The 26,205-nt window shown below is 38.8% G+C and overlaps 1 protein-coding gene across 2 annotated transcripts in view; it reads left to right on the top strand.

Moving 5' to 3' along the window:
• HECW1 (HECT, C2 and WW domain containing E3 ubiquitin protein ligase 1) overlaps nt 1-26,205 on the top strand; it is a 250,387-nt gene that overhangs the window by 101,024 nt on the left and 123,158 nt on the right. For both annotated transcript variants that reach the window (XM_041466427.1, XM_041466428.1), the window contains one exon: nt 1,623-1,730. In XM_041466427.1, the coding sequence (XP_041322361.1) occupies nt 1,623-1,730 (108 nt within the window). The remainder of the gene's footprint in view (nt 1-1,622; nt 1,731-26,205) is intronic.

The following is a 26,205-nucleotide window of genomic DNA, read 5'->3' as shown; positions in this document are numbered from 1 at the left end:
ATCTCCAGTGCCACTAAACTCTGGCCTAAAATGCTTGCAGTTTTTTAAGCAAGACCATTGAGTCTAGCTCAGCTAAGCTCCTTAAGCATGGTATTTTATGAATAGTATATTTTGAGGGACAGTAATTACCCATGCATCATCACAACATGGCAGGTGTTGGAGCATCTCCAGCAGCTTACAGAGACTAAATATCACAAATAAACATCACAAGTGATGAAGCCAGTGAGCAGCATGCTGGAACTGAGGGATACTCTCTCTGCCCCATCAGGATGAGAGCCAGGCAGGATTCCCAGGCTCCAGCTCAGTGCAACATTTCAGTATATGCTCACCTTTAAGTATAAAGTGTTTTCCTTGCCAAAGCCAAAGGGACAGGCTTAAGTCTTCTCACGAGTACATAATTTTCTTATTTCCACAGAATGATGTACATGATTCTTGATGATTTGTACCCAGGATGGTCCTTTACTAAAGGTATTCATAAGTAAACCAGTGCTCTGAGAGTAACAGTTGTATACTTACTTGCTTTTTTTTTTTTTTTAGATATATATAATTTGGAATTTAAAAGAAGACACAACCAACTATAAAGTACAAAGCGAGAATCATACCAGAGGATTTTGCTATTGAAGGGATTACAGCAGAAATGCATTTCAAGACAGAGCATGAAACACGGCTGGTGAAATAATTCCTGACAATTAGCCAGTCAGCAAAGAGGAAATCTATTATAGATAGCATTGCTATTTATAATTATCCATTGAAATTGTTAACGATCTCATTAGAAGGAATTCTGTTGTAATCCCTCAAGAGAGTAACACCAAGGAGTTCAGTGTTGGTACTTAGTCACCTTCCTCCTTTGAGAGCATGACTGTGTAGTGCCAGTGGGACAATATTGACATCTGTTTGCTGCTTTTTTCTTTCAGTGAAAATGTAGTTTCCTTCAATTTCGTCTCCTTTATTAAACTTTTGTGGTAGTCTTTGGGTTTTTCAGCTTTGTCTGTTGGGCTGCCTCTTCTGTTCTGCAGTTGGTCACACCACCCCTATGTCCTCAGGCACAGTGTCCCTTGTTGTATGGCATTATCTTTGTTTTCTTCCTGAAACAAAGCCAATTCTTCACAGTGTTTATAACTGAAGTATTTTAATGTCAGTTTGAGTGGTTCACATTTTTTCTCACTTTTAATGCAACTAATAATTAATAAAATTGTCTACAGAAGTGACTCTCAGCACGCACTCAGGACTTCTTCTGTAGCAAACAAGGTTGAGTTGGTTGAAGCACATTTGTACAAATCTCTGTTAAAATTAAAACTATTGTTATCACTGAAAGGAAAAGCCTGGGAGGTTGCTGGCTGGTCTCTGTGACTTTTGCTTTGTCAGAGCACAGATGTGAAATCCATTTCATCCCACTGAAACTGGAGCAATGAGCCCATGGCCCAGCCCATCCTGGGTTGCTGCTTCAGCCACCTTGACTGAACTTTTAAATAACATAAATGAATGATAAATCTGATTTCTCAACATGTCATGCCAAGCTCTCTAGAATATTCTGTCAAGCCAAAGGTGTGATTTTAGCCTGACTCTCTGCTGTGCATGTTATCATAGCAGGCACTTACTGAGGCCAGTCTTCTTGTTTATAGATGAGGTCTTGTCGGAAAACTTTTTGGACTACAAGAACCGTGGCGTCAATGGCTCTCACCGTGGTCAAATTATTTGGAAGATTGATGCCAGCTCTTACTTTGTGGAGCGTAAGTATTTTTCCAATTCTGCTATGATTTAATTGAATCACTCCAGAGCAATAATTCAGCTATTACTGTTGTTTTTATGATGTTTTTATGCCCAAAATGTCCCTTAGGAAAGGCCAAAAATGGTACCAAAATCGCTGAATGTGTTGATAGAAACTGATGCACTTGGTGGAACAGTAACCTACAGTTTCTGCAAACAAATTTTGTGGGCATTGACTTAATTATTTTTTTTTAACATAGTTTTGAATATGTGTATTATTCAATTTGCTGTTATTTGGACTATATCATTAGTAATGAGCTGCATTAACTTTAACATGGTTTTAAGGAAAACAGGAAGTCGGGGGTATAATATCATTCCAGGAAGAATCACGTTGGCTTTTAATTGGAAAACTTTATAGTGCATCTGGCTTCTAACAGACTCAGGTGAATTCAGAAGTTGAAAGGGTCGAGTTCTGATTATCATCTACACTAATAAAAGTGTAACTATGTGTAGTTGCAGCAAGGTACATTGATTTCAAATTAATTGTTCCTCATTATATTAATATTTTATCCAGGGCATTTGATACAATGCACTATAAATCTTTTCCATCCTCTTAGCAGTGAAAATACAGAAACACTGTATTTGCTTCTGCAAAGTACTAGGCTCCTTATACTGCAAGTTAATCTTTCCAGCCCTGTCTGTCACATCTCCCTGACCATTCAAATCCTTCCTCTTTTCCATGAGATTTACCATGTGTTAGTGTAAATGCAATTTATGATCATCTTTGGATAGAAATAGGGTACTCAAAATACTGGACTGAAATCTGTAGCAAAACATCTCTGGTGGAAGAGCCACATATATCCTTAAGGAGGAGTTAATCATGAAGAAGAATAGCATGACGCAATTTCAGTTTTACAATTGAACTGCATATTTCCAATGATCTGCCTTAGCCTCCTGGACAAAATTCAGAAGTTTGATAAAAGCATTTTTAAATTGCTTGACAGGTGTATCTGTCTGAGACTGTCTATATTTGAGAGCAGTCAAAGGAATCTTTGATATAACCTATATTTTAAAGGGTTTGTAAAGGACATGAGTTCTGCTTGTCCAATCTATGGCTTTGATCTTAAATATCTGGTATCAGCAAGGGTGTTGCATGCAATCGTTTTACAGCTGCTCAGTCCTAGAAGCAGATTTTTCTCTTTGCAGTATGAAGTATTGCTGCTGGTCTGTAATTTCTACTGTTAAACTGAGAATGTTGTTCTAAAGAATTTAGGGACCTGCTGAAATGTTTACAGGACATACAGAAAGTTTATATCTTATGTTTTGAAAAATACATGGATGGGAAACTGCTAAACATATAACACGGGGTTTTTTCAGTTAACCTGGTTTTGGGGTAGAAATTCATTACAGGATCTAACCTTTAAAGCAGGTTCTACTTTGCAGAGGTTTTGAACCATGGTTACAAATTCATGAGATCATACTTTCTTTTACCTGTTAAAGAACTGTGGGAAGGAGATAAAATATCCCAGACTGGGTATCTGAAGAGACTTCAGTATCTTAGATTATTGGGGAAGGGCAGAAGTGTGACGAGACTGCTGGTAGCTTCCTTGGCTAATCCACAATACAAAACAAAGAGGCATGCTAACATGAGAAATGCTTAGGAGAAAGCCTCTTTAGGAGGGCCACTTTTCATTAAAGGCGCAAATGCACAATGAATTATGTCAGCTTAATAGGTTGCCCCCATTAGCAGAGACACAGTAACTGTTGTTAATTGATTGCATGTACATTCTTCACTTGCCCTACTGTAAGAAAATGCAAATTAGCATAACCATCCTTCATTGATGCTTGGAACTAAGTTGTACTACACCATAGCTGGGCAGCCCATGCTTGATGAGTTGCTGCCTCTTGGTAATTTGTTATACTCCAACCATTAGGTTGTGAACATGAGCCCTGAGATTTTGTACCAGTGTGCTCATCAAGGACGAATCATTTCCCTGTCCAGAATTAAAATAGGAGAAAATGAAGTAGGCAGTAGTAAATAACAGCACATGCAGATACTCTGAGAGCTACTTGACTACTCAAGTGGGAAGTTAAAGCAGTGAAGAATGTTGATGTATGCTGGTTTTATATATCTAAAGGCATATTTGAGGATTCCTGCCCATTGCTGAGACTTACATATGAAATCACACAGCTTTTCAGATGATTAAATGTTATGTTAAAAACTGCAGTGTCTGAAAACCTTGTGTATTTTCTATCCAAAGAGGATGGTGTAAAACTTCCTTCAGACTTTTATTTTTTTAGACAGAGATCATATCTCCCTTTTATGTTGTATAGCATAACATTTACAGGGATCAGAGAGATACTGGTTATCAAAATAAAATTCAGCTAAGAAATGTAGCTAAGGTGTAGTAATTTATTGTCAAGGTATCCGTATTGTTTTCTCATACATTTTTAAAATTCCCTTAACTTACTATTGATTGGAGTCTTCCTGATTATAGCATTAATTCTCAAAAAAACAGAGTAGATCACTTACAAAGGCAACTTTTGATTTCTGCTTTTGCTTTTCCTGTAACTATTCATACTTTGGTATCTTTTTACCACAAGTCAATATTGACTATCAACTACACATTGCTTCAGAAAATATTATGTTATAAATTGAAGTGTTTGTCCTGGAGCTGTGATAAAGGAGTGCATGGCCAAATAAAGAATCAGCCTTACAAAGAAAATTTTAAATTTTCAAGAATTTTAGGCACCCCATGCAGATTGGTTTGTACCCTGGCCTTGAAATATTAAAGGTTAAATATTTTTGGTGATGCTATTGTATGAGGCTTATTATAGGGAGACCACGGGAATCATCCTGGCCAACCTCAGAAGCCAAAATTTTTCTGTTGTCAGTTAGACTGTAGGACTCCCCACAGCTTGTTTTTGTACCACATTTAAGGAAATTACCCTTATGCTGTGACCGCCCAGCTTAAAAATAAATCTTTGAATCTTTTTTTATTAAAGAGCTTTGTGGGGCAACTTGAAAAATCAGAGATATCAAAGATTAGCTGATTTGCAACAGTGTAACTCCTATTAATATGAAAAAAAGAAGCATTAGAAATGAGGTCAAGTAAATAGAGGGTTATTACTCATTTCTATATTTTGACTGTGGAGGCATATATAATATGTTTAGGAGCATTTTGTTCAAATGCATAACATTCCACAGTCATTTATCCTTTCTTTCCTGCACTTTTGGAAAATTAACAAGCAAATGAAATATGATGCTCTAATTATGTAACCTGTAGTCATTACACATAAACCCACTCTTTAGGTACTTAACAGATTGCTGACATTTTATCACTGTAAATAGTAGCTTGCATGCAATGGGCAGGCACCTGGAATAGGAATGAGTGAAGGGAAGAGCCTCTAAAAGTTATTTTCTTCATGGCAGCATATTATCACAATGAAATCTATCAGACACAGTTGTAATGATAATTACTGGCCAAATCCACCAACCTACAGGATCACACTAGAGAGGAATGGTGCACATGGGCAGAAGAAACTGATAATATATTGTGAGAGATTTTTAAAAGTGCACGAGGAGTGGAGAGTACAAAGGAGGACGTGGAAAGAAATTTCAACCATTTTCTTCCTTAATTGTACTTCTTTTATAAAACTGGAATTCTGCAATTTCAGATGCTGCGCTGTTGTTGAAGCTATACTTTCATGCTATTCTCAGTGGATTGCCCAGTCAGAATCTTTAAGGGTTCTTTTTTCAGGTATATTTAAAATCTCACCAGTTAAGAAAATGCTTTCTGTGAGTTCAATGACAAAGCAATATTGTTTACTCTTTTTGGAATGTGCTTCTATGCTTTGGGAGTATTTGGGCAAAATATGTGTTGGTTTTGAATTTGCTAATAGCCTGATTTAGGCCATCTACAAAGCCCTGTCAGTTTTCAAAACACAGATAATTCCTTAACATGTACCCATGTATCATTTTCAGATGCCACAGACTTTTAAAGTTTGGATTTGTTTTAGTGATCTACTTTTTCACCTTGAAAAGGAGTAGCACCTTTCCCAGAGAAGGGTATGCCTTTCCACGTTGCATGTCACAAACTGGCAACGTAATAGGTTTTCCAGGAAAGGAAATACACTCTGCTGCACTGCAATTTCTGGCGCGCTCTTTGGTTTACACAGCAATACAGAGAGAGGGTATCCAAGAGACCATTTCACTGAGGTGCGGTGCAGCAGTGTCCCATAAACATTGCATCAAACTAGCATATCCTTACAATGATGGGTAATGTTTTGACACTATCCAGAATTGCACTGAAGATAGCTAGATGGCTGGGACTCCTAATCCACAGGCCTCTCTAAAGATTGTTCACTACCTGACAACCAAGAACCACTTCCAAGGGTAGCCAGTCATCTGTGTTGCATTTTTATTTGAAAACTTATGGAGCAGTTGTTTGGTTAAATTGTTGTTGTTTTGTTGCTGTTGTTGTGGCTGAATTTTTAATAACAAAGATGAATGACAGGCCCTTGCAGAAAAGAGAAATAACAGTCATTTATTCCTGTAGGCTAGAAGGGAAATAATGGCAAAAAAAAGGTGCAACTAAAATCAGATATCTGAGAGATCCTGATACGTCAGATAGAAGATATATATTCTATGTTATGGTCTATATATGCTGTATATATGTGCATTTATGGAGTACGTACAGAAATGTCCCCAAACTGGCAATCAGCCCTTTTATCTGGGGCTCTTTCTAGAAATTATATATTTAGAAAGCTGATATAAAGGCTGCCTTCAAAGTACAAATAATTGAAGGATGTTCCAGCCTTGAATATTTCCAAATAAATGAGGCACATTCATGTCAATAAAAGCTTTAATGAAGCCAGAGTATTTACAAATTTTTCCTTTTTATGGAGAGATTGTTGACAAGTCCAGCCCACTAAAATAATTTCATTTTCATTACCACAATGTCTCTCAAATCATATACTCTTCACTTCATGAAAGAGTACATGAGAAGCAAAAATATAGATAATGCTGTAGAAGTCCATCCTGATATAACTTTTATCATGACCTACAGTCATGCTGCATGACTTTAACCTTCATGAGTCCACAGACAGTAAAAACTGGAGCAATACAGAAGCATCTTCAACAGTGTGGAGATTATTTAGAAGCAAAACGGTTAAAGGTGTCAGGGAAAAAAAAACAGATATGAAGGAATAAGAGAGACATACCCCAAGGTGTAACTATTGCTTGCCTGTCCTCCAAGGAAGACATACTCTTGTTTTATGGTTCTTTCTCTTCAGCTCTTTGCACATGTATTAGTCTTATTAATGTTGTTTGGTTGTCTTCCACCCTACACACAGTCTTTAAATTCCTTGTACTTTTCCTCAGCCTGTTATCCTGATAGTAGTTTAATACTCATACTTAAGCCACACTTAGCTTTGGAAAGTCAAGCACAGTCTGAAACCAGATGTTGAGATTCCTTAAGAACCCTGCACTTGGAATCCTTTGGTCAACCCTTTAGTCTTGCCTTTCTTGCATTTCTTGTCAGTTCTCCTCTTACAAAGTCTTTCTGTGCCTGGATTGTAGGCAGCAGCCTATCATAAATGGAAACATGGGTCAATCCACCCAAGGTACCAGACAGCTGTTTCTCAGACTCTGGCATGGTTTCACTATGGTAGCTTAACGGAGAGACTTGTCTGCAGATCGGGCTTTTCTCGGTCTTTCTCTCCCTTTCCACAACTTGTTTTGACACTTGGAGATATTTTGTTTTTTGGGTGGAGATCATAGTTGTTTGTGTTTTCATTCACACACAGGGAAGGAGATGTCTGTGTTGTGGCATCTATGCTTGGTGACACTGTGCTGGGGCACCTGGTTGGTCCCCACACTACCTGCCCCATGTTTTTCATAACAGTGCTTAAAGAAATTACAAGGACTTTGCTTGGGCAAAGCTAAGACTGAAATGAGAGTTTTGATAGGCTGGTAGTAGGAGTTTCAGAAAGCTTTGAATGAGAAACAATGCCTGATTTTAGGCATGGATGTCAGAGCAGGTCTTCCTTCACTAAGCCCTAGTTCCCTGTCACAGAGACTACAGCTTATACGGACTCTTCCCAGCCACTTAAACAAGCACAGACATTGTATTAATGCTTCAGAGGCTGGACATCAATTAATTCCCAAAGAAGTGGTGAAGAAGATGCAGTAACATTTAACTGAAGTTTTAGTTCAAGTCTGGAGGAATCTAACTGTAGGTGCCAAATTTTGAAAGTATGGGTTCACATATGTGTTCATTTTGGTCTTCCAGCAGTATCCTCAGCCACACTGTATTTGCTTTAAATTCAGAACTGCTGCATATGTAATGTGTTTTGTGCTTCACCTTTGGTATCAACCAGTATACCACTGAGCCTATCACACACTTGAGGAAATGAAGAGAGATTCCTGAAATGCAGCAGTGCAGCTAGTAGCTGTCTTTTTCTCATCTAACCTAGTGTTTGATAAATGCATGAACCGACAGCTATTGTTTTGCTGCCTTGAACTTTGGATGTGCGGTATTCTGCACAACGGGTGCTGAAGTCACGTGATTTATTATAATGGATCACTGTAACTGAGATAGTGTTATTTTGTCATTGGTAATCTTTCTACTATTGACAGTAAAAGATTACAGTGTCACCTCCAACTCACAAATCAGTTCGTCTTTGCCACTGTTAAATGCTTCTGGAAAGTTTTTTCAGATAATGCTGTCTAGGGATTTGGCGGAATTGCACTGGAAGACAGATCTCCTCTCTTTCCTCCATTGCACCCTATGCTCTCCCCTTGTATATTTCATGGGGTGTGTTTCCGAAGTTGCCGCAAACCAAGTGAGATGCCACTGAATTCTGTAAGAATTGCTTGCATGCAGCCCATGTGCCATCAGCCCCAGAACCCTTTGTGGACCACGACATACAGGTTGCCTGGTGCAGGCTTTGGCCCACATGATTTTATTTTTGTGGAAAAACAGGAGACAAATGCAATGGAATTGTCAAGGAGCTGTAATTGGAAGGGTACCAGCGCAGGCATCAAAAGGTCATATTTATTCCAAAAGAGTGTTAAGATACTGAGCTTTGTTTCAGTTTTCTTAATTAATAAATCATAATGTAAAAGCACTGCATTCAGTAGATCAGTGTTAATAATTTACCATTTCTAATTCTGGAGAATTTTACAGTTGTGGGTTTTTTTTGGTAATCCTATTAAAGCATACAATGAAAGTAATGGATCAAAACAGAACTGGAAGCATAAGTATTAAAGATAAATTTTTTCTCAGTTTATACAGGCAAACAGTTTGCTTCATATCTTCATGCTTTCTTTTAGAAATACTCTTAAATATCTCTCTGCAGTGGTGAAGCATCTCAAGGGCTCTTCTTAGATGTCCAGCGGGACATTGGAAAATCTCAGTATAAAGGGAGATAAATCCCTTCACCTAATTCAGAAACTTGTTTGTAAACCTGCTATCTTATTGCTTGATTTTAGGCAGCCGCTGTTTCTTATGCCTTCTGGTAGTTATGGGAATATTTATTCAATTCATATAACAGTGTTTGGATAGTTTTATTAGACAGACAAAACTTACTTTGCCTTCCATGAGGAAGGCAGAATTATATCTGTGGTGTACTGCTATAGTAACTCTTCCTGCTTCTGAAATAGTGAACCTGTGATGCAGGAAACCTTTTGAAAATTGTTTTTTCTCATTAACTAGCTAGTAAATCTAGCCCTGTTGTTTTCTTACTCCTGGTCCAAGGTTTCCTGCTATAGGGACTGCCAGATGTCAAGAGCATCATCTATGCCCAGAGTAGACTTTCTCAGAGAATGGAAGGGATGAATTCAGCAGGGATGAATTACAGTCTCCTTGCAGGGTTTAAACACTTCTGCCCAGCAGAAACATCTTTCTGCAAGGTCTTTGATATTGATAATAGAATCTTAAGGGCCTCTAACAAATAGTATTTTATATTTTCAAACTCTTCTCCAACCCTTTCAGTACTTAAGATATTAATTTTACTCAATGAGTAGCAGGTATAATTTTCTCCCATATATCAGTGCTAATGGCTTTTTACAATTAGAAAACAAAGCAAAACAAAGAAACACTACCAACCTTGAAATAGATAGTTTTGCTGTAATTGTTTACTTAATTAAATTTACATAAGGATGTTTCTTTCTGTCTTTCCCTTTCATTAAATTATCTATGTTAATTTCATTATGCATTCTCCCATTAAATGTTGTCCTGCCTGTGGATTTTTTTCCAAGTCTCCTTTACCAAAAACACTCACTGCTACAGTGATACTTTCAAGAGTAGACAGCAGTGTTTATTCCTTTTCCCTGGCAGCAGAGCTTGTGTGCCTGGCAGGTACTTGGTCACTTCTGAAGCAGTAGGAAGCAGAGATGTGGGGAAGTGGCTTGTTTACTCCCCTGGGGTGAGCTCAATTCATAGCTCACTTGTAGCTCTAGACTCACTCCTGAGAGTAAGAGTTACAGATCTGGATGCTTCTCATTCTGGGGCCATTTTAAGGCAGCTTTCCATTACTAGGCTGCATGTACTGATAATTTCGCTTCCTCTTAGCTGCCCCTTCACACAGTAATAAAGATATTCATACCATTGTTCAATGGCCTTGGGTTGTCTTGTCAGAGCAGGTTGCTCTAGATCCTGTCTAACCCTAAATGTGAATGTGTCTTGGGCACATATCTAAAAGTAGAAGGTCATATTTAACTTTCAAAGATGATATTTTTTATGCCTCTCAGTTTTGTTTTTATTCCTGACCCATTTCTTTTTCATGTCTGGGATACTTTACAAGTTCAACAATGATTTCCTCTCATTGGAAGATCCAAAGAGGAAATATTAAAAAAACCCTAAAATGGCATATTTTTTAAGAAAAAATAATTTACATTATGAGAAACAATATTGATTTTGATTGTAAAGTACATTGCTGCAATGTTCTAAACATGAAGTGTAGCTGGGGTTAGAAATAAGATGACCAAGGCATGTGTATCAGAATTTGAGCTGTGAATGTGGTTGTTGGAATTTGCAAATAGTGTTCCCTCAGACAGAGACATGTGGATGGCAGAATTTCAAAACCAGCAAAGTAGGGAGTGCAAACGCAAGGGTGAAAAAGGACTCTGGATAAATGTGCAATCTTTTTGATTTAGAAGAGTACCATAGAGCTTTCCCAAGCAGCTCCTAGGCAAGGGCTCTAGGCTTCTGAGGGTCCCACTCAGCAGGCAGATTCTGGGAGGGGAAGCAGCTTTTGGTGTAGCCTGCACCTCTTGAACACCTCTCTCTCCTGTCTCTGGCTTTAAAAAAGCAATCTACAAACAGAAAAGTTTCTTAACACTTGCATTGTCTAACACAGATATTACAGGTGTGTGAATGCAGTTCTACTTATCTTTTCTACTTCATTCAAGTCAGTCTACATTTGGAACACTTCAAGGTCTATCATGGGCTTGTAGATTTCAGTCTTGTTTTGTCTTCCTAATAACTTGCTGTTTATGCAAGCTGCTGGGCAGTACTTCCTGAAGGTAAAATATCTCTTCTTAATCTGGTGGCCCTGGGTTGCTCCAGAGATACCTGGGAAGTCACAAAAACTGGCATGTGTTTTAATCTCCAGGAAAGATTTCCAGGCAACATTTGGTAAGCAGATTTGCCAAAAGTGATATGCCTACAGTGAATTAGATTAGTCTGCCTGCTTGATTGCTAGATAAGATATAGGGGTTGAAATTACCCATTTGAAAAAGAATACAAGTGCAATAGTAAGATTTTGTTTTAAAAGGAATTCTCCTTGCCTTCTGACACATATTAGCTAACATTTATTTTACCTTTGAACCTCCACAGTATGTGTTAGCCAGAGACCTCCAAGAAATGTCTTTTTCTTGTTGCTGTTGATAAAGGTGTTCACCGGATGTGGAATGAGCCAGCAATGCTCACTTAGAGAACACTAATAAAAAATATTTTCTTTCTTTAGTTTGTCACTGTGGTATCTTATGGTCGTGGTGAGAGACAAAAGTATTTCCTTCCCTCCACTTGCTAGGATTTCTTGATTTACATATAAGTGATGTTTGTAATTAGCATGCATCTGGATTCAGGCTTTCAAATGTTTTCCTGTTTACAGGATATTATGGTAAGCTTTATTAGCTTCCTGTGAAGAATCCTAAATCTTCATGGCTAATAGAGACACCATTTTCCTCTGAGAGCAGCATGAAGTCTTATGCATGGCATGTCACAAATAAGTAATATATTTTGATACCAGTATACTTTGACTTTATCCTTGATTTTCTTCTTTTACCTGTCTCCTCCTTGTATTTTGGAGAACTCACCATGTGAGTGTTTTGTATTAAGGTTAAAATGTAAAAGAAAAGATATATAGTGATAAGTTGGATTTTAGGGGCCCAGTTCAGGGATGGCCACAGCAGAGTCAGATGTGGTGCTTAAGATGGTGTTACCTGAGTTAGCTGTCTGTGTTGGCACTTAGTCAGAAGTCATCTTTCACCACCATACCATTTTTAGAGTGGCTGGTTTGTAATCAGTTTTAATTACTGGATTGCTTGCTCCAAGCCTGGAAGTTCAGGTCATCTCTGTGTGCTGTTCCTAAAGGCCCTGGTATGTTAGCAGGCTAGCTAATGCAAGCAAACATTTAGGGTTGAATCAGCTGACATTACATAGAAACTTAAAATATCTGGGCCACAGTTGTGAGAAAGCCTCTGACTTGGGTTTTTTGTTTATCACATTCTGGTGCAGAGGGAATTTTTATGTGGGTTCATGCAGCTTTTCCATTCAAATTTTTCTTTAATGTTTGAGGGAAAGAAAATGAAATGCCATCAGGAGGCATCAGGCCTGCAAGTAAGTTGATTTACTTTGCTGTAGAGTAGGAGGCAATGGAGCAGAGATCAACCAAATTTCACACAATTTCTACCTCAGAAAGGTAGAGGGTTCATAGGCAGAGTCAATTCAAACTGAAATCTTAGTTTAAAGCCTTACCCTGGAAAATCATGCCAGCTTTCAACTGTGTTGCAAAAGGTGGTCCTTTTTTGAAAGTGTTGACAAGACTGTCAGTACTGTTTGTTAAGTCCCCCTGGTACTCGCTCGGTAGCAGAGCAAAGCTCTTTTGTCCCTAGTGGGCTGTGCTGTGAGTGTCATACAACACCATCACATGGTGAACGTGTCTGGGGAAGGCACAGGGATTAAACCAGTGTTGGTTTGTGCAGTGTGTGTCTTTCAACAGGTGTGAGCAGCCATCCAGAAGGGGCTTCCAGATGTTACCTAGAACATCTCTTTCAAAAGATCCCATCTCTAGTTGTATCAGAAAAACTTAGCAATGCTCAGAACAGCGAGAAGTGTGACAATGCACAAATGTAATAACGTACACTTGTGTCTTTCAGTGGGATTTGAGCTATTTCAGGAACAGGCTTAAGAAAGACACAAATTAAACAGGAGAAAGCACTTGGTCTTGATGAGCAGTTCAGTGGACAGCAGGATCTAAAGTTCCCCAGAATTCAGAGAATGAAATCCTGTCCTGCTGTAGTCAAAAGAAGTAGAAGTTAGTTTAAACAGTATAATGATTTCAGCCAGAAGTGTCAGAATTTGCTGTTTAAATTATTAACTCTTTCCCCAGTATATATTTATGGAAAAGCATGAAAATTTAATATAGCTCCCTTTTTCTGTTTGCATTTTTACAAGAAGAAAAAGTAACTAAATAATTTGCTAATGGGATGAGTTTTTTTATGGTAGTTTAAGGCCAGCACATGGGTGTCTTCTAACTGAGGTGTGAAACCATGAAAACTGGGTTAATAATGAACCCCCAACACAGCCCTAACAGTAGCACTGCTAGCAGGCACCTCTGTAATTACTTCTTCTCTATGAAGTGTGCTGAACTTCTACAACAAATTTAAAATCTCATGTTGTCCTTTCTTCTGTTAGAAAATGACTCAGTGAAAGCCTTTATATATATATATATATATAATATGTACAAAGACAAAAGTTTCTTCCTCTGAACTAGCCCATCTACATTTTATTCAGTTTGGAGAAGGGAATCTGGTTTTGCTTTAGCAGACCTATTTCATTTTCTAAATTTCATAAATTTGTTGCATTTGAGATGCAATGAAATGCCAAGTAATACTTCTGTGACATGCATAAATTATTTTTTTAGCTTTCCTATGCATGATATGTGCTGTGGAATATAAATCCAGTTGGTAGAGCGTTTACCAGGTCTCACCTGGATATTTTCAAACAGAAGGATTGCAGGAGCTTTAGAAATATTTTTGAGAAGGGCAGCAGGAGTGATTGACATGTGGATGTGCAAGGAACAGATTACAGCTGAGATGCCTGTTTCCTTTGGAAAGAAAATGAGAAGAGGTAGGTGTGGTCTCTGTCCACTGAGATCCCACTAAGTGGGAGTTTTACTGTTGGCTTTAACAAGATGAATCAGACTTTTGACAGCTAGTGAGGAAGAGTGGTGCAGTCTAGATGCTGGGAAATATTTAAAAGGATAAAAATTTGTAAGCAGTTTTTGTCAAGCAGTGAGCTAAAAGTTACTTAGTCCTTCAGAACACTTTAATTTTAGAAACCACATCTTGTCAAGACTGACATAAAGACTCCTGTATGCTGGCAGCTGATTCAAAGTAGCATCTGCCAGCCTTCTCTTAGGTCATGACTGTCAATTTATGGTAGGTATATTCTCCAAGCCAGCAGAGAGGTTGAAAAATGAACCATCAAAACTGTGAAAGAACAATACCGAAAATACTTCTGCCTCTTTTGGAATCTTATGGGGGCACTCAGCAGCTGGAAGTCCACAACAGCACTATACAGATGGACAGTGTACTTGCACATACGTATGCTTCCTTTGTCAGACCAAATTGATATGGTAAAAAATTCATATTTTGTGCTGGTCTTTTGCTTGGAGGTAAATTTGTTCGTCTTCAGAACCTGCTTGAGACTTCAGATTTGGAATACAAGTGTACTAGTATAGGATTTCTAATTGAAAACAAAGAGGCTGAGTATTTTGTGTGCATGAACTAGGATGGATCCTTTAGTTTATATGAGGTGATGTCAGTTCACATTGCTGGGCAAGTGAGTTTGGTTTTCAGACTAGAAATTCCCAGAGGTATCAGGGGGAAAAAACCAAACCTACAGGGCAATCTATTGCAAACCCATCCTGGAATTGTTATCTCTCCTCTTAAAAATGAAATCTCAAACTAGGAGGACAGCTTGTTCCTCTCCTGTGGTCTCAAAACTTCATTCTTGGCTGTGTTTAATACCCTTTCTTTTTCTGCTCTCAATACTGCCAAAAAAAGGCATGCTTGCTGGTGATAATTAGTAAGAATAATACTTGCATTTAAAATATGGTTTTTGTAGATTCTGTTTTGACCTGGTGAGTGAAATAAAACTTCTTACCTGCAAGTACTTTGTGTGACATTCTTCGCATTGTGAGTTGTGTTTTAAAACAGACAAACTACAGAATCATGGATGGGGTGTGGCCTGGCTGTGTTTTTGGGCATCTCAACAAATGAGGTCGGTTTCAAGAGTCAGTTGGAGCTACAATTCCCCTGATGGTGATGAAATCCCACCAGAAGATGTAAAGGAGCTCCTTGGTTACTGCAACTGCAGTACATTAGGTAGAAAGAGCAGACCAAGCTTGTGTAGCATCAGTTGTCCATGACCATTTTCTCTCCTTCCATAGTAGTTTTTTCCCTCTTTGTGTTGGCTATTATAAGCACTTACAGCCAGCCAGTTAGACCAGTAACTTTCAGTCTCACTTTCCTTTCCTTCCTTTTTCCTTTGTCATTGCTGGGCAAGGTGCCTAATACAGTTCAAATACGTTGCTCTCTCAGCAGGATTTGTAATACGAGGAGTGACGGGGTTACAGCCCAGAAGTTTTTAATGTACAAACCTGTTGGTGACTTAAGAGAAAATAAGCGTAAGGCAGATTCAAACAAACAAATACTTTAAAATAAATTGGGAATGTAAATTTCAATTTTAGTGTGACCTGACTGATTACAGCTTAAGAAATAAGTATGACTAAATCCTGTGATGACCTGTTTAATCCAATCCACTCAGATCAGTAGAGAAGTATATATGTAGTGCCTCACCTCTAGAGAGGCAGACTGACCACCTGCACCATATCCCTGTTGGGAATTTATCTGTTACTGAACTGCTGTTTTCCCAGGTGTTAATACACTTGCTAGGGCCTCTACCAAATGTGGCCACAAGCATTGCTTTGCAGCAGAGAATACTATTCTCCTGTCACTGAAGAACTGCCATATTTTTATGAAACGGGATGTGAGCAAACACTCATATTCTTCTCTCCTTGGTCTGGGTTGCCAGAAGTATAATTTTCCTTCATGTTGAAGAGGAGGTAATTATGTTGGGAAAGAGTGAGACTACTGCAGGAAGTCAGTGGCAGAGGTTTGACCAAAGCGCAGGTTTCCTGATATTGGACCATCTCATCTGAATGCTCAGTGTGTTTCTGCCAGAGATGGCAAAGTAGTGGCCCAGGTTCTTCAAGACACTTGAAATCTTCAGCCTTCCCTCAGGTAAAGGAAGCTGACATCAGTCCTACAGACTGTGAGGAAAAAACAGAGCATTTTCCTTTTCCAGTGTTGCTGCATGTAGGGTATAGAATCTCTCACTTGGGGCACAATAGAAGGCAGGACTTTGAGTGTCAAGATCAGGACCAAGTGTCATATTTTTATGTATTTAACTAGCAAATTAGGGGGGGAATGTTATAAAATACAGTTAGGTATAAATTAGCAATAGTGCAAGTTACAAATATGCAGGTGAAAACTTATTCCAGAATTATCTTTTCTCTACTATTACTTCTTTTTTTTCAGATGTCCTTTGCCTCAGCTTTGGATTTTGTCAAATTACTCTAAAAGCTCATTTCTGAAAAAGTGTGTTTTAAAAATAGTCTAGGTTATCTGCAGTCCAGACTGTGTAGTCATCCCACCATGTGTTGTCATATAACAGCTGTTGGATGTTGCTCAGCCTACTGATGATTTGCACTGGGGTTTCCTTTTCGCAGTGCAGCAAATCCCTTGGAAGTTAAGTATGCAGTGGTTGGAGACCTTTGCCTTTACTATAAAAAAATTAATAATGTTTCCCATCTGTCACCTGTGTGACTGCAGCAATTTCAGCTTGGATGGGCTTGAGTGAGACCAGAGGTGCTGACTTTGGGATGGCAGCTCTGAAGGCTTGCAGGCGTTGTCATCCCTGCCAGTGGAGCCAACATCTGCAGCTTGCACTCCTGGGACCCTGCACCTTCATCAGCAGTGGAGTGCAGAGTCAGAGGGAATGCACCAGCCACCTGGCACACACCTTCAGGGGACAGACAGGCTGGCATCTGTACACGGCCTTGTGATCAGGAGGAACTAACAATTATTTGGAGACCATTTTTTGCAGTCTCCCAAAATACTTCTTGATATTTTTTTCCAGAGAAGAAACCTTCTTAGTCTGCAGTAGCTTGTCTGTGCTGCTCAGGATTCTTTGTCCCCTTATTTGTTGAAATTTCCATTCCTTTTTGCTCCAATATATGTTAGAAGATAGTAATTTTTTAGCATGCATAAATGCAGCAACTATTTCATAGTAATTTTTCGCCTACAGTTCCCTCTTTTTACTGCACTTGGAAACATATGCACTCATCCAATGCGCTCAGCATTAGATTTGCTGGTCTTATTACAGTCAGGGTATTTTATCTTGCCCTTCAACCTGCTGTTACTCATTTGTAGCCCCTTCTTTTTACCAGTATCAAGTTAAATACTTTTGGAATTGCTGGAATTTAAAACATGTTTCATTTTGTGGCTACAGCAATTTTCTTCCCTAAGTATTAGACTGTAAATAAATGGTGAACAGAAGTTGGTATTTTAGAAAATTAAAAAGTAATGTTGAAATAGGATATTGCAGAGGGAGCTCTAAATTAAGTAGTAGTAATAGGTATAATACCTCTTTCCTAGCAGCCTTTTGATCTTTTCCTTCTTGATAATTTGTGCTTTGTCTTATAAATTTCCAGGGAAGTTAACAATAGGCACCATAGCAGTGGCACCTAATCAAAAAGCCCTTGTGAAAAGGAGTTTTCTGAATGGGTGAGCAGCTACACTTGGGCCATCTTAAGCAGTGGCACACAGAAGAGGAGCTCTGGTGGCACTGTTTTAAAGAAATAAGGCCAGATTTTTGTCCACTATGCCTAAATTGCAGCACAGCATTTGCAAAAGCATCGCACTGACTTTTTTTCACCAACCAGTGTCATGGTTCAAGGCTCTGTGAGAACCAAAGGATGTGACCATGCTTTCTGTACCAGTGGTTTCCCAGCAAATGGAAGGAAGATAGGCCCTGTTGTAAAGCAAAGCATTTTTAAGGTTAAAAGGAGGACAGAGGGAAAATACCCATACCTCAGTGGCATAGCTGGCACAAAGCTTTTATTCAAGGCTCATGGTTCTGAGTGGGTGAACTCAATTAATTATAAATGGTTCAGCTGTGTAAACAGGAGAACGGCTCTGTCTTGTGAAGACACTGAAGTCTCTTTTCTTCTGTTTAATTAATGCTTACAAGACCTACGCAGGTAAGTCTTTGGTGTACTAAGAAAAAAACCCCAAAGCACAAATGTTTTTCAGAACATCTAAACTTTGGGAAATTTTGGTCACTGGGTAATTACACTGCAGGCCTGTTAATCTCACCCTGTATTTAATAAAGTAAGAAGTATTTGGTGTTAGAGTTAAATATTGTTTGTTTGTTGCTGTTCATCTCCTTTTTATAAAGAAGGAAGAAACTAATGTGGAAAGGAATAAAATATTTTCAAGATGGTGAAACCAGGAACTGTTGTGCCAAAGATGTCAAGCTCTACTGCGCTGTTATCATGCTGTGACTGTCTTCTGCCTTCACTAGAGTTACAGTGCCAAAACTCAGGTGCAACTGTCCTCATTTTCTCCTCACACTGAGTAGACCTGTTACATGCCTTGCAAATAAGACCAGATAATTCCAATATGTGCATGCCCCCCCTTGTGTTGCTTTGTTGTACAATTTCCTTGACTTTAATGCCACAGCCTGAACTACTGGCCTTCATTTTGGTCTTCTGTATTTTAAAAGTTATTCTATTCCAAAACTGTCTGCAGGTAGTTCTGCTCTGAGTTAGAGTCCAGAAAGGGAAGAGTTTGAATTGTCATACTTGCCATCGCATCCTTCTTGGTACACCATAAACCATTACCACCTGTCTAAGAGAGTATCACATTAGCTCTTCTTATTCTTCTGTGTGATCTCTTATTCCAGTCAAAAGGAGCATTTTGATGACTTCTTTCACTTCTATTAGTGTGTTTATACTATGACAGCAATGAACAGTCTTTGTTGTATGATGCGTAATTCCCTTAGTCACTCAAAATTAGTTCTTTAATTTGATGATTAGAAGTAGCAGCAGTGAAGAAAAACGTGCTTAGTGTAGTGGGTAACTGAAACCATTTGAGCATTAGTAAACTGCTTCTACAAGCATTTTGAATGTTCATTCCACCATCTTCTTAAATTGACAATTTCTTTCCTTCATTTTCATGGAAATATAAGGCTAAAAATGTATTTAGATAAGCGTAGAGACAAAGAATGTGTGCATATTGAATTATGATAAGGGTATTAAAATAGAAAAGCAGCCCTTATTAAGGTATTGCAGGTAATGGTGCTAAGGTCTTAGATTCTTTTTTATATCAAGTGCAAAGGATTTTTTCTGGGTAACATTCACATCTTGTTGCTCAAGGACTTAATTGTCAGACTCTCTTTGTGTACTGCTTGCTACATGCTTGACTGACTGTAATAGCTCCTAATCAGTGAGAACGCTGAGTTTTAATATTGCATGGTCTGGCTGCTGAAAACACAAACTGTTAAAAAAAACCCATAAACTAAGACATTCTTGTAGTGACTGAGCAGATCTGAGAAATGTGGATAGACAGAGATTCTGACTGGCAGAGCTGGCAGAATAACGAGAAAAGAAGTAACAGGTAAGAGGAGCTGAGGAAAGGTGAGCACCAGAATGGTTTGTTTTGGCACTGGTCTTCAAAGGTAACTTTCTTGGGGGAAAAAAAGAAAGACTGACTGAAGGGAATGTTCTGTTTCTAAGGTGAAATTCAGTTATGCTTCTCAGACGGCAATTAAAGACGAGCTCAACAAGTGCCATAGCAGGTGCTACTAATGTAAATGAAATCGTGAATCATCCCTGATTTCCTCCCTAATTGGCCAGGTTCAGAGTTGCGAGGTATCCCTTCTCATGTTATCCTCTGCCATCACAAAGCAAGCACTGGGTAAAGCTATGGTTTATGCCTTCCTAAATACTAACTGTTGATTGTAAAGCTGATGTAATTTTCTGCTTCTATAAAATCAAAGGTACACCCATGTTTTGAGATCAAGGAGAATGAAAACATGTTGTGATGGAGAGGGCTGTTTTTGAGGCACTTGGCTTCTGAAGTTCATGCATTATCTCTTGCTCATGGCTGTGCCTGAAGGCATAATCCAGTCATATGTATTTAATTAGGACTTTAAACTACAATTGCCCTGATAAAAGGAAAGAGCTGATGGTTCACAGGCATCTGCTCTACGAGGCAGTTACCTTAAGGCAGACATAATACCTGAAAGCCTAAAGGAGATGTTGCAGTAGGGGCCTTTGATCAGTGCTTTCTTCATCTGGGACACCCCAGTGGCCGCACATCCAAATGAAGAGAGGGGAGAGGTCCCCAGCTCTGCCCATCTCTCCTCTTTTGTGGAGCTGTGCATTACTGTTCAGAGTTTATACTTCTGTCATCTTTGAGTCACCTTCACGGTGCCTCTGATGACACTCAGAATGAAGCTCAAGGTGTCAATGTATACTAATTTTCTGTCTGTTTTTCTTGTGGTTTAATATATACGGGTGTAAATTAAAACACAATTAGACACTAAATTTCCAGTTCAGATTATTTTCCTGAATATGTCAGTGACTCTAATGTAGCTGAAGGACCACTACTACAGTGAAATAGATGGCTTTCTGCATGGGAGGCAGAAAGGGCTCATTTCCAGGGTACTGAAGGCATAGAGATTTTTTATTTACAATTCAATTTTGATAAAGAACTGTTGAGTCCATTGTAACCAAGATGATGAGCCATTTTAAAACAAAAGTGTTGTTTAAAAACTTAGTCTGTTGTAATTATTGCATTTCAGGAGTAATCATCTCCCTCAAATAAGATGAACTGTGTGTTCAGTTTTGCCTTCAATGCTGATTTTCATGCAACATGCATGAGTTCTAAGGACCAGAAAGCAAACTTTAGGCATATTATTCAGTTACTATGGACTCAACAATTACACAGTTAAAGTACTTTGATGATTGCAAGTTTTTCTCAAATAAATTGCTTGCTTGCTAATGCTTATGATGAAAAAGTCATCCTTCAGCTGATTTACATAAAAACATTAGATGCCTGTAGGCTCCAGAATTTCATTAAAGTATCAGTCTTAGTTCAACCCTTGTAATTTGCTGTTTGCAGTGTCTAAAATGTATCTCTCCAACAGCCTTTCCTTCTCCTGATCACAGACAGGTAAGTTGTTACAACCCTCTCATTCTCAACTCTCATTCATCCAAACTGGTGCCTATCAGTCCTTTCTTTACAACACTCCATAAAGGCAGAGCAGATAGGTATCACTGTTAGATTAACTGTGAATAAATAGATGAAATTCTTGTCTGTTGTGGGCTGAATCCTGCTGTCTTTATGAATACGAAAGAAATAGTTCTGTTGGTTTAAATGAGATGAGAGATGACAGTGCCAGCAATGATAAGGCTGTGTCCTTGTCTTTTTTGCCCCCAGACCCCTCCTCCACTCCCCATCTGAAGATAATTTTAGGAGGAAATTATTATTTTCAAGATTGTGAACTGTCTGAGCAAACAAAATTTCAGGTTCACTACCCTCATTACACAATAAAATTTAAGAACTAGAGTAATAGTTGGAGAACATGTGCCGACACAAACTGCAGGTTCTCCTCCCAGCTACAAAAGGACTAAGGCAACTTTTTATTGTAGACATTTAGCATCTTTAACTACTGTGTGGGCACTGGCAACCTTTCACTGGCCTTTCCTGTGATGGCTATCTGTGGAAGCTTTGACTTGATCTACTCTGCCTCACTTGACCTGCCTTGACTTCCATTGTCAATCTAAATGCCAGATTTACTGGGCACTTGATGGTAAAGACCCTTGCCCCTGATGAACTGGACTATCATGAAGGATGCTGGATGGCTGCAGATTTTAATGCATCCAACTCCTACCTCTCTGGAGAGAATTTTAGTCAGCAGACTGACCTTAGATCCCATTGCCATCCCCCTGCAGTTGCTTAATTGGGAGCTTGAATACCAGAGCCCCTGTACGTGCATTGTGCTCCCACCGTAAGGCAGCTGGCAGTGCTCCTTGTTCTAGCAAGACTGAAACAGTGCTGTGCTACCTGCTCCCCTCAGATCCTTCTCTACTCAGGCCCATGAGCACCACAAATCACTGTGGTTTTTTCTTCACCATTTTACCTGGTTTTGTCCTTGCTCCTGTTTCCCACCCTATGATTGTAATACCCCCAGCCAACTCTGTCTCTTCCTTCAAGGGGGGGAAATTGAGAGTGGATTCATATTCTCCACTTTCATGCTACTTGGATAGTGGGGAGATACCCAGAGATGCAGTCCTTCTGCTTCCAGATGGGGCACAGCCAGGGAAAACTTAGATCTGTATTGCAGAAACAGCCTGTGGTACTGCCAGTTTGCAACATGCTCAGCATAGCTAGGATTTCCTGGGCATTTAGATGGTAAAATCAAAGTTATCTCAAATGAGCATATCAAACTGAATTTTTTAGAGAGGCTTATAAGTTAGATGAATTTTAATGTACTTTTACAGGAACATGAGGAGATATGGAGCAGAAATCATTATATTAAGCACATAATAACTTGGGGGGTAAAAAAAAAGGTCTTCAGAAATTTCTCATGGGTAAAAACACCATGGTTTTTCCTTATTCTCAGCTACACATTTCTGGATGAAATTTTCTTGCTGTGCCTTTCTGTAGATATGAGGTGGACATCCAGCACACAAAATTTTATTCCAAATGTATGTATATTTGAAAATGTAGAAGCATCTGAAAACAAAGTTTATAATGAAAACTGTCAACTTTCATACTCAGCAATGCTGGAAGTACTGCCTGTATGGAGAAATACATAAAAGTGCTGAAATGTATTAGCACACATCCATTCCAGCTGCTAGAATTCTTTAGTAATGAGTCTTGCCAATAGGTCAGCTTTTATGAGGGCAGCACATAAGCAGCAGCCTATTGAAATTAGATCTGTATGTTTTCCCTGAACAGGAGTTTACAGAGCCACTTTGTTGTATCTGTCCTGCAGTAGAAACTCCTAGATGCTTTTATTTTCATATGGCAAACGTGGTGTGATTTTGTCTTGGGCTCACGAGTCCACACCTGAAAATCCTCTCAGTGTAGTCATGGGTAAGCAGATACATGTCCCTTCCCATGAACAGCATAGTAATAGAGGTGTGCTGTACAAAGCTGGACTCAAAATCGGTATAGTATGGAGCTTGCAACACTGAGGGCTCAAAGAGGTGAAGTTAGGACAGAGGAGATTAGACCACTGAATATGAAGATTTGTGACTACACATTTGTTATTAGTGTAGTAAATTCTCCTGCTACTCTTGTCATGCCAGGTAGCTGCTGAATCAAATTATCAAGCAAAGGAAATAAAAGTGAAAGTCAGTAGGGGAGAGTATCTGCAGATCAACAGAACAAAGAATCATTATATAATAAATGATAATAATTACCTCTCCTGTTATAAAGGAGATAACTCCAGCCCTCAGTGTGCAACCCTTGGGAAGAACCAGACTGTGCAACAGCTCCTGAAGATAACAGAAAATACTATCATCTTATCTGTTCTTCAAATATCAGTTACAACTACAAATACTGAAATATATTATTGGTGCAGAATTAAGATTATTTGAATGCTCTACCTGTGCATTTCTGTATCTTGACAAGTGTGGATTTTTTGCTTAAGTCAAAACTTGATTAGAAATTTTTCTGAGTGTTCTACTGCTTGTTTTTGAGCTATTAGAGTTTCCTTGCAAATATTTGTGCTTCAAATTGCTGATATGTACTGGTCATCCTTAATTCTGGCTCCAAATACTTCTTTCTTTCTTTCTGGGAACCGTTATTGTTATCTAAAAGGTGTGACTATAAAATCTCAAGTCTTGCAACTTCTCCAAAGAAGCCTGTTAAGTGTTTGCACACATTTTAGAGCAGAGCAAAGAAAAAACCATCAGAAAATTGGAAGAAATTCTGCAACAGAGATTAAAGGAACACATCTGTTTAGACCTTGTTTGGTTACTAAACTGTTAGTTGTCTAAAAACTGAGGTGCTTTTTGAAAGCTGTAGGCAGTTATGAACTAAACAAATACTGTGAGGAGATGCAGTCTGCAGCTTAAGGAAATGCATGGTCCATAGGCAGCTGAGTAGCAAACCAGCTCGATGGTTGTAGTGTCACCATTGCCTGTTGGAGACAGCCAATGCTTGGAACAGGCAGTTTTTCTGATGGAGCACCAGAAATAAGAGCCATTGTTTGCACAGAGCAGCAGCAGGCCTACATGATGGAAAAAAACATGTATCAACAATTGTAAGTACAAATTAAATCTGCCAGTAATAACTTCACCTTTTATCTTTGTTATGAGTTATTTTGTTATTAATTCTTGGTTATTAATTCTTTGCTGACAGGGCAGGTACAATATCATGAGAAACTACCAAAATTTATCTAAAAACTATTGATGCTTAGGGAAAGGCTCATGCTGAGGCAGGAACGCTAGGTTTCACCTCTTTGTGTTGCACAATTTACCTGCTCTCTATGCTTCCAGTGATATTCATAAAGAGGAGATGGACACTGGAGGCAGCAGCAGGTAGAGAAGGGAGGTCAGGCATGAGAGGTGGACATGAAGTGCGCATCACGTTTCACAGGTAGCTGCTGATATAGTTCATACATTGTGCTGCTCCGTGCTGCCTGAAGGTCTCGGTGACTCTCTTTCTTCTTAAACTTTGACTTTCTTACTCTTTCCCTGTCTGCCTTTCCTTGCTTTATTTCCTTTTCCCTGCTTTCTTTTCTTTTAGTCTCTTTTAGTCTTGTTTACACAGTTGTAGTCTCTCTGCTTTCTCCCCTGTCCCATTCTGTGCAGTGATTTTGTTATAATCTCAATACTCTCCTCCCCTTCCCTCAAAGACATTGCTTAGTCACTTAGTTCTGCATATAAATTGCCTTTCATCTCTCTCTGTTTTGGTTTCCCATTGTAATTCCTTGTCCTTTTTTTTCATATGCCTCTCCCAGTTTCCCTATTGTATTCAAACAGTTCTACCCCCTCCACTGACTCATAGTCTTTACTTTGACACAAGCTGCCTCCACTTCTAGAGATAACCGTGGCTGCTTTAATTCAGGATGGTAGCACAGTGATTTGATTGTAGCACAGCATCATATATTTGTTTATTCCAGTTCTGACTCCTCTCTAGGGAAAACTTTATGACTCATAACTTAATTGCTTTGCTGTCTGATTTGGTTCACTTGGTTCCCAACCACTTACCAGAGACAGCTACCTTTTTGTTACTGATTTTGACACCTTTCATTTTTTATGCACAGTGTTTGCCCAAAAGAGCAACAACAGCTCTTTTAGTAATAGATTGAATTGATCAAAAATGACTCAGTTTTTAAGACTGGCATTACTTCCCTGAGAGGTTTTTACAGCAGTGAGAAATGCCTACCTAATGCTTAGTCACCTCAGCTATTTAACTGAAACAAAAAGTGTCAAGGGAGTAAATCACAATAAGCTTGTTGAAGTGCCCCAGGTACATTACACGCTCCTAGCAAACACCAGCTGATGCTTCCTGCCTCCCCCAAAGAATAGGTCTTCCTTGAAATACTCATTAGGGTGTTCTGGGGTTTTTTTAGCTCAACAAGAGAAATTGTGTAATCTTGGCAGAGCTTTTTTTTTATATTTGAAAGAATAAAACCACCTTTAAGTGAAAACTGAGCCTCTGAGATCAGGTTGACCTTAGTAAGCAAGGAACAGAGAATTAATTATAAGATGAAGTGAACTTTTGAGAAGACATTTAGGGCAATTTTGAAAACTCTGCAGGAGGAGGAATGGAAGTAATTTAAAGGGAAAGGGTATAAAATAAACCAACAGGACAAATAACACTGACAGAAAAGTGGCTGGATGATGGGAACTAGGAGGCCTCTTGGAGACTTTCAACCTTCAATACCTCCAGTTACAATTCATCAGCAGACCCTACTAGATTTTGATCTCCTCTCACTTCAGTTTCATAAGGAATTGAGTGTTTTCACGGGCTGGGTGGTTGCAGAGGCAGTGTAAACTATTGCCTGAGTTACATTCAGCTGGTAAATTAATGTTCCAGTTAATTTGCAAAAGTGCTTTGGTAACTGAGATAACTCAGGGCTTTGATAGTGAAATAATTTTTGTGAAATTAACTTTTTT

The sequence above is a fragment of the Pyrgilauda ruficollis genome, unplaced genomic scaffold, assembly GCF_017590135.1.
Source record: "Pyrgilauda ruficollis isolate IOZ18807 unplaced genomic scaffold, ASM1759013v1 scaffold2, whole genome shotgun sequence".
In the NCBI taxonomy this organism is placed as follows: Eukaryota; Metazoa; Chordata; class Aves; order Passeriformes; family Passeridae; genus Pyrgilauda; species Pyrgilauda ruficollis.
Note: the sequence above shows the minus strand (reverse complement) of the source record. Positions and strands in the feature narration are given on the sequence as shown.